Source organism: Cucumis melo, chromosome 1, assembly GCF_025177605.1.
Source record: "Cucumis melo cultivar AY chromosome 1, USDA_Cmelo_AY_1.0, whole genome shotgun sequence".
Classification (NCBI taxonomy): Eukaryota; Viridiplantae; Streptophyta; class Magnoliopsida; order Cucurbitales; family Cucurbitaceae; genus Cucumis; species Cucumis melo.
In genome coordinates, this window is record NC_066857.1 from 17,576,872 (window position 1) to 17,586,226 (window position 9,355).

General features: G+C 35.2%; 1 protein-coding gene across 4 annotated transcripts; it reads right to left on the reverse strand.

Annotated features, from left to right (window-relative positions):
• Positions 1-4,640: 4,640 nt before the first annotated feature.
• Positions 4,641-8,926, reverse strand: LOC103490364 (uncharacterized). 4 transcript variants are annotated; one of them, XR_007824211.1, is made up of 6 exons: positions 8,646-8,923; positions 7,756-8,194; positions 7,241-7,287; positions 6,155-7,136; positions 5,932-6,023; positions 4,641-5,654 (listed from the first exon to the last, which is right to left on the reverse strand). XR_007824211.1 is itself a non-coding variant. In XM_051090811.1 (6 exons), exons 2-4 carry the CDS (start codon positions 8,069-8,071, stop codon positions 6,180-6,182), a joined length of 1,320 nt encoding a protein of 439 aa, XP_050946768.1. In that variant the 5' UTR covers positions 8,072-8,194; positions 8,646-8,923; the 3' UTR covers positions 4,641-5,658; positions 6,001-6,023; positions 6,155-6,179. The 4 variants fall into 4 exon arrangements, 2 of the variants coding, with proteins under 2 accessions (XP_050946768.1, XP_008448078.1); XR_007824213.1 differs by having other exon boundaries at positions 4,641-5,658; XM_051090811.1 differs by having other exon boundaries at positions 4,641-5,658; positions 6,001-6,023.
• Positions 8,927-9,355: the final 429 nt, after the last annotated feature.

Below are 9,355 nucleotides of genomic sequence, written 5' to 3' on the forward strand. Positions count from 1 at the left end.
AAAACATTGTGTAATCCAATTTGGGGGCCAAAACGGTGTTTTTTTAGAACGAAAGGTTGGTTAATTTTGTAGCTTGCCCAAGCGATAGATCTCGAAAAGTTACATGGAACAAAAAAGATTGTGCAATTCGGACAACTATGCTCGAAGTTATGGACTTTCAAAGTTTCAACATAGTTTTATGTAATTTTGAAGGGAATTCAATGTAAAATACGTCAACAAAATGCTAACTTTATGACAATAGATGTAAAGATTGTGAAAAAACACATCAAATGAAGTGGTCATTTGCATAAAATGAGTTAGTATTAATGGAGATATGAAGCTTGAAAGATAAATGATATGCATACACGAAAAACAACTAAAAAGCTTATAACTTGGGAAGTTTATTACTAAACAAAACTAATGACTTCGTAAATTTATAACATTCTTTGATCCACAGATATTGATACAACAACATAACACAACAGTAACAACATTCCTCAAATACATAACATTCCGCAAATACTAATCTAAAAGTGTGTTTATAGGAAGTATACACTAATTCATTACAATACATTAGTCCACTCCTACAAAATCAAATATAAATCTAATTCAACCACAAACTAACTCTAAATTATCAGAGCAACACTTTTCAACCAAACCTTAATGAAAATGTACACAACAATAACATTCACCACCAACAGTCATCCATCAAATGAATCCTAAAATTATTAAACATAAAAAACATAGATATTATTTAGGGCAACATCGACAATCCACAATTAATAAAAATCATACAAATTCTAGAGAATTAAACAAATCTTAAAACATTCTAAGTCAAACGAAGTCTTCAAAACAAAGTAATTTTAGGGAAATTTCAAAGAAACATTAAAAGAAATACCTAAAAGCAAAATAAAGAAAATAAAACACAAAAACAATCACAAAGTTAATAATATTTGTTATTTAGAAGAAGAAGAGCTTACCGACGACGAGGGGCAACAGACGAAAGTGAAGATCAGACGAAGGTGAATATCGAACGATGAAGACTGAACGGTGGATGACAACGAGATTTCAAAATCTCTCTCTCTCATTTTTTGGCTGGGGTGTCTCCTCTCTCTCTCGTTCTTGGCTCAGATCTAAAAAATGGGTTTTAAAGGGGGAACTCTCGATGCCAGTTGGGGTGCGTCGGGAGTTCCCACACCAACCTTGAGCCATGCATAACGACATTGGGAGAAGTTTGTAACTTTTTTTATTAAATTACCTTATACCGACGTCGCCTAATGTCGCGTTGGGATTGACAACCTTTCTCAACAGAACTTCTACGACGTCGGGTAAAGCTTTTTCAACGAATATCACTTATCCCAGCATCTGTGTTGTGCGTTGAAAAATACATAAGTTCTTATAATTTTCGTCACTGAGATTTTTGGACTTTGATTATATTTCTCTAGTTTTTAAAGACTTCGGTTTTTATTTTTCTTTTGTTTAGGTTTATCACCTAAGCGTAACCAATACATTGCGAATGTAAGTGTTCAACAATGTATCACTCAAAGTTTGTTTCAACAATATAAATGGTGAACTGTTATCAAGTTCATCAATTGTATATGTTTAGAGTATATAAGCAAGCATAAAAAACTTACTCATTGTCAACTCTTTTCTTTCTTCTTTGAATCATTATCAACTACATTAATCATATCTATCAAGTTAACAGTAGTATGAACAAGGAAATGACTGATAATCAACGATAAACTAATCTAGTGAACTAAATATATCGATTGAGTGCATACAAAATATAACAGCAATATTAAATGTATCAAATACATGAATTTTTCAAGAGTATTAATCAAATGTATCAAATACATTAAGTATTGATCGTGTGTCCATCCTTGCAAGTGTATCAAATATATAAAATTCGTGTGTGTATTATATCTATTAGGTGAACCACTAAAATATATCAATTATCACATTAAATACATCAAGTACACTAGACACAAAATGTATCAGATGTATCAAATCCTTCGAATGCATCAATCAGGCTTATTGAGTAGTTTACTATAATATCTAAGTATAAATATATATAGAATTTAGAGAGTCTGAATTGTGAGAGAGGTGAAATGTGAGGCAAAAGAGTTGTTTTGCATTTACCAAACGTCCACTAAACTTCTTGTATGTCACTAAAGTAGAAAATAGAGAAACTTTCCTAAATATAACAAACTACTAAAATATTTACGACAGTAACAAAATCTATAAAGTTAACCATTTTTTAAATATTTCAAATTTGTCATTCCATCAACCCCAAATCTAAACGATCATAGTCAAATCTAAACCATCTTCTAACCCAATTAATTAAACGGTCGTGTAACCAAATTAAACGATAGAATTGAAAAAACAAATCTAAACGATCATGTACCAAAAGATAGTCAAATCTAAACGATCATGTACTAAATCACATTATCAAATATATTACGTGCATTATTGGTGGGATATTTTTGGTATTTTACACGGTAAGTCTCCAAACTTTTTCCATTTTCGGAATTGTTCTATCTAATATAAATACTCTCTTTTTTATATTTTTGAAAAGACCTTGTAAAGTATGAGTTGGAGGCTTAATTTTAAAACTTGTTCTGCCACATCTGCAAGAAGTCTTTTGTTTTCAGATTTAAAATTTTGAAATTTCTGGTTGTTTCTTCCCATTTTGCCATATTAATTCGTTCTCACATTTTTTTTAAAAATGCTTAGATTTCTAATCAAATTCCAAACACAAAAATATCTTTTTAGACTACACATTTATTCTAGTTTGATTTAGTTTCTTGAAACATTAGTAAAAAAAAAAAAAGAAAAAGAATAAACACATAAATTTATAGGTCATCGATATCTGTAAGATGAGTTAATCTTCAAAACACCAAAAACAAATAAACCATATAAATTAAACGAAGCCTGACTAATAATCAAATAGCTAATATAGAAAATTCAGAAACTCATTTCAATGTCTAAATTTTATAGATCTACCTTAGTTACCAAGATCGAATATGTAACATTTTTGGAACCTTAGTATCAATAGAAACTAGACCCAAAATTATTTTCTCCTAAAATTCTATGTTAAAATTATATTGGGTAAACAGACCTTTGACATTTGAATAACTAAGGAAAACATATCTCAAACAACACGAACCAAAAACTACTACTTAAAAGATTTAAAATTCAAGTTCGAATTATCATTCAGATTCTCCATGGTGAGTTGATCTTTCCTTCCATAGCTGTGGTGGTCGGAGAGACGGTTTTGGTAGTTGTGGTGGTCGGAACGGGAGAGGCTGGAGGCACTCCTATTTGTATCTTCCTCCCCTTAGCTTCTCTTTTTATTTCTATGTTAGTCCTTTCTTCTTCCTCTTCCCCCTCTTCCTGTCATCATTTTGTTCTTCCACAGAATGGAAATGATAGCAGGATGCAAACAAATTCATAGTGGGTGACTAAATTCTTCCCCACAAACGATCACATCAAATTATATAACTTATCATTATTATTACACTTTAAGCGAGGCTAAGAAGTAATGGAAACTATAAAATTAAATCCCAAATACTAAACCACATGTATGCTCAACTGTTTAAAACTTTTTGGTCGAAGTGAAATATGTTCAACTCTTGGTAATTATTATTATTATTATTTTTACATTTTGCTTGCATAACCACGACTTATGAAAAACGACTTCATTGAGCACACGATCATGTTCCATTTTGGGCTTCCACTCGACCTTCCTATGAATGCAATTAATAATAATAAGTTAAAGGGAAGGAAGTGAATTGATGTTACAAACAAAGTATAAGGGTTATGTGAAATGCCCATAAATTTTAATTTTTATCTCAAATAATGTGATAGAATGACCTTAAAAAAATTAGGCAAAAATGTTATTTCACCTGGTTTTCCAAAATAGATTTTTATAACCAGTTTCAATTTTTTTTTCATTAATATCTTTTTTTCTTATTTCACTCCATTTTCATTCTATTTCACTCTATAAACCTCTCTTGTGGTATTTCACCCAAAAATGCTTCCTTCCCTATATTTTCCTTGGACGATTGCATGAAAAAGGATAACACTATGCAAAGTTGTTTCATTCTTCCTCCAGTATTGAGTGATAGCCAACGGCATCTCGTATAGTTTTAGTAGATACACAACGAACCAAATGTAGAGGACACAAGGAAGATAGCGCACTAGAATGAGAGCAAAGAGGGAAAAGAAAAAGGAAAAAGTGAGTAGAACAAGAGTGAGAAAAGTGGAAGAACAATAGAGAAAAAATAAATTTAAAAAGCTCGTTGAACTTTATTCTTCCATAAATTTGTAAGTCATCTATATAAAATTCCCTTTGATAGTTTAAGAATTTTGAACAAGCTAACACGTGCATGTTTATTTTCTATGATATTTAGATTAGTGACATTTTCAAGCACAATTTGCTATGATTTTTTTATATATAATTTAATAGAAATGTGATTTCCTCGAGGTTGAACTTGTTAAAATGTTGATGGAAGTATATAAGGATATGAGGGGAATTTAATACGATGGAACTCTGTCACAAGTTTAGTGAACTTTGCAACATTTGAATCAAACCCGGAGAGCAGTATTGGAAGTTTAAGAAGAGCAAACACCAAAACAAAACGAAAATCGGAAGAAGAAACTGAGAGAGCGAAAATCACAAAAGTGAATTTTGATCTCGAACATATCCAAAGTGAAACGACAGGTAATAGTTCAAAAAGTTGGACTCACCGAACCAGAGCCTGAAGTGGTAGACAGGGCGGGGGAACTAGAGCCACAATCTTCATCCTCCTCATGTGGCTGCAACGGCAGCTAACCGTCGCCATAAGCCACCTCCTGAACCACCTGCTTTTAACTACCTTTAACATCAGAAGCAGTCATTGCCGCCGCCGCCGCCGCCACCACAAACATCAGTGACACGAGTGACGTGCCAACCTTGGTTTCGATGTCAGTGAGCCACATGGGGTTGCCATGTTCATCAGTCAGCACTACCGGGTTGTGCTCGTCGGTGAGTTGGATGGGGTTGCCATGCTTGTCGGTGAGTCGGATGGTTGCCACGCTCGTCCCGTACATCAACCATTTTCTCTATTCTCATTCCACATATTCCACTCCCAGACAAAAAATAATCATAAAGCAGAAGCTGAGTACCTGTCTAAGCCTAACACGTCATCTTTTTTAGATTGCCACGTAAGAGATTTAAGGAACAGGTGTCAGCTTCCGAAATGAAACCAATCCAAATCCAACATATTTAAGAACCATATCTATCTTGTCTATGTTGGCTTTTCTAACTTTTGTGAGGTCAGGTCAATTCTTGCCAAATTGTAGGAGTAGGAGCGTCAGCACAAGCCAAATATATTCTCAAACTTAATACAAGTTTTTACCATACATGCCAAGCAAGAACAAGGAGTTTCTAGAGACAGGACTAATCAAGACGAAGTAACCCACATGTGGTTTACTCTTAAAAGTACAAGAAAATTAAAGTTGGAACACAGGTTGAACTATTGGTCAGTCAATACTATTCCAATTTTTACAGTCCAATGAGAAATCAAGAAAAGCCCGTAATTGAGAAAAGATTGGAGTCCACTGATCGTACCTGATGTTTCCTTGTTGGTTGCAGAGGCAAAACGATAGCTACCCATGGTCAGAGAAAATGATATCTTGCTTGAGTAAAAAAAAAAAAAAATCAGAGGTAGTCTATCAGAACTCATAACATAAGTTTGATGAATGCCTACAATGGTCCACGTCAAAACATATCGAACTGTACAAGATAAGAATGAGAATCGCCAATCTAATGCGTCATGATGCAATTCAATTCTTTCAATCTTGTTTATCTGAACTGTTACTTCTTTTACCCTACGTTCTTATATACAGTGTTGTTGACTCCACAAACTAAGCCTGTATAAATTTCATAAAGAATTATCCAACTATCCAAACCTAGGGATGTTGTAGTGTATCCCCTTAGTCAATTCTATCTTGCATTCTTCACTTTGTGTACCAGCCTACCTATCAGAGGTGAATTGCGGAACCTGCGTTCATGAACAATTGTAAGTCTAACAAGAACCGAACAGAGCTTATACCGGTTTCCATAGGTTGTATGTGGAAACAATATGAACTGCCAAATGAGAAGGAAACATGCACACGAGATGGGGGAGCTCACCTCCCATAAGAAATTATAGAAAATGTCACATCTTAGTAGATCTTGACCATAAAAATCCTTTTCTCTTCGCCGTGTTGTTACTTTCTGGTAGGGCTTTAGTCCCTCCCTTTGAGCCAAAGGAGAAGTGACGCCTCAAGAAACCCCTCCCTGAAGAACCTCTCAAACTGGAGCTAGAAGACAACTTAGGACACTTCCCTTGTTGTCCAGTATTTATAAAATGATCAAGCATGGCAGATTCGCTATCAAGACCGCTATCAGCAATGCGATTCCTTAACCTCTTATTTCTAATTTTCGACTCTAATTCACCTCTAAGTGCCTTTTCAGACATCCTTAGTGTCTGCTTTTCACCAAATGAACATATTGGGCAGGCTGGATCATACTTGCTAATTTCAGGTGTCATACTCTCCAAACACTCAGCATGATAAACATGTCCACATGTTAGTACAGCAACAACAGACAGTTCATTGTTAGCAATTATCTTTTGGCTGGTCCATAAAGATCTCTCAACCAACAACATTGAGCAAATTCCGCAAGTTTGCGAATCAGCAGAAGGTGAAGTGGAGAATAGGCTGCAGGATCTAACCATCTTCTCACGAGCAAAGTCAAAGGATTCACTGCCAAAGGACCATCTTCCCCTATGAGAAGTTGCCATGAGCTCAGAGAAAGCATTCATAGACCAACCATCAGAAGACCCACCATGCGATCCCCGTAATGAATCATTGCTCCCAGGGATTGCACGCCTGTCCTCTGAAACTGTGTAGCTACTTGGTGACTTGTATGCTGGGATGCGGTTACCAGATACTTGACGTAACAATCGATGCCCGGGAGAACAGTGAGACAATCTCGATGTGGTCAGACCGGTGGAAGGAATGTGACTGTGGGTTGATAGAGGGGATGTTGACAAAGATGAAGTTGAAGGGATTGAAAGGGATACTTTTGCAGGAGATGTAGAAGCTGTTGCATTTTCTGTGGCTTTCTTCACCTAATTCAGTAATGGAAACAACTTCATACTTTAGAAACAATGATTACCCAGTGAGAAAATAATGAACGATATAAAACCATACATGCAAACAGGGAAAACCCTACCTGTTCCAAACTAACATCCGTGGAAACATTTCTTGAAATTGAACGACCTATAACAACAACAGCGAAAATGCATGAGATGGGAAGTCGAGAAAATATTTGTAAAGTCATACTACCCTAACGCCATGGCAAGTCCGGTATTCAGCCGTTCCCCATTTCACTGTCTTCAGGTTGAGCTAGAATCATTGCAATAAAAGGTATTGTGCAGGACTGACAGGCTTCATCTTGACAATAACGTGGAATTAAAAAATCTGCGGGGAAGCAGCCAGCTATACCAAACCCACACGCCAAGAAGATTGAATTTAAGGTAACATAAAAGAATTGAACTCTGTAGTGGTATCAGTGCTATTATTTCTTATCAGCACTCATTTAAGTCCTTCACTAGTAATGTTATAAATCAAATCCTCCCACCCCCACAAAACAGGAGAAGGATTCCCGCACCAATATCTATGTTCTAATTAAAACTAATATAACATCATGTGAAAGAAAAATGATGAACGTAAAAAATAGATGGATACCTGATGTAGGAGTCCTCACATTCGTCGTGCTTCCTTCAGAAACTGAGGAGTTTTTCCATGTCTGTCTACGATAATGTTCCAATGGACTACCCTCTTCTGAAGCATATGAGGACTCATATTTGAACTCTGGCCTATCATTTCTACTTACTCCATCTGAAATCGAATTCAGGGAAACTTCCTCACCAATCACACGCCCAGGATGATCCCACCGAAAGCTCCAACTCGGCGAGTGACGAATATTCCTATGCTGCGTTTCACTACCAGATCCAACCCCAACAGTCTTGTCTCTTGCCGCAACACAACACACAGATCCCATATTTCAAAAGCCCGAAATGAGATTTTGTATTCTTTGCTGCATATCACTTGCACTAACCAATCTGTAAACCTTTGAAGACCCCCAAACACACCAACTCTTCTTCCAAACAAAGCCCCCTCTTATCTAAGATCAAACACAACATGAACAAACCATTATCATCACATAACACCTAGAAACTTAATACGCCAATTTCTCCTCCATAACAATATTTCTCAAGCACCAAATTGAATAAGGTATACACAAAATATCAATATATCCCAAGAAAATAAAAACCCCTAAATGCATAGCATATAACCCCTTTAGAGAAATTAAACACGAAAACATAATCACAGAACAACGAAAGAATCATCAATTCAAATTATTCATATTAAATAGCAGATAAAGCATTAAAACACCAAAAAAAAAAAAAAAAACCCGACAAATCAACACAGATGGAAAGAACAAAGAACCAATCAGATTTCGAAAAAGGGTGAAAGCAAATACGAACATGGATTAGAAATCAAACAAATCAAGTATCAAATCCGAAGAGGAAAAGAAGGAAAGTTGAAGAAGCAGAAGTGACGGGATGGAATACCTTGAAACGGGGAGATTCGAGGAAGAGAAAAGGAATAGAAGGAAGGTCGGTTGGTTGGTTGGTTGGTGATGATGAAGGGAGAAAGTGAGATGAGAGTGGTTGTTGTTGAAGAGAGAGTGTTTGTTGAAGAGGTTAGGGCTAAGAAGGAAGGTGAAGGTGGTGAAGAGGTCAGAGGTTAGGGGGATTTCAATGGCGGGTGAATAAGAAAAGAAAGAATGCGCGAGGACTAAAGAAATGTCTAAAATGAAAGATGATGACGACGGCGACGACGAATAAAAATGGATTTATTTTCAACTTTCAACTTTTGTACTCCTAATGCTCACAATTATTATTCTTTTTTTTTTTTCTTCATGTAATTATCATTTTAAAAAATGATTTTAATTATACAAAATGCCTTTTAAGTTAATCTAAAAATTTGTTCTTAAATTTTTTAAAATTTCTAAAACACCTCCCAATTTTAACTCGTGCTATTATGGTATTTTAAATCTTCAAAATCTTCCGGCCATTGTAGAAACGAAGGGAGCTTTTAGTTTCATCCCCTTCAAAGTCTTTATACATTCGATGAAAAGGAAATGATTTTCATTTTGTCGAGTAGCTTCTTCATCAAAACGTAATTTGTGCTGCCACCAAAACAGAATTTAAAAAAAAATAAAAAAAAACAATAAAAATATGAATAAAAGTAATTTGAGCTGAAATTAAAGAATCTAATA

Bases quoted from the DNA above. Each gene is read 5' to 3' on its own strand.
- LOC103490364 (XM_008449856.3), bottom strand. From the start codon at position 8,071: ATGGGATCTGTGTGTTGTGTTGCGGCAAGAGACAAGACTGTTGGGGTT. The intron at 7,288-7,755 runs GTATCCATCTAT...TTGTTGTTATAG, and splicing joins TGTGAGGACTCCTACATCAG to GTCGTTCAATTTCAAGAAAT. The intron at 7,137-7,240 runs GTAGGGTTTTCC...TTACTGAATTAG, and splicing joins CGGATGTTAGTTTGGAACAG to GTGAAGAAAGCCACAGAAAA.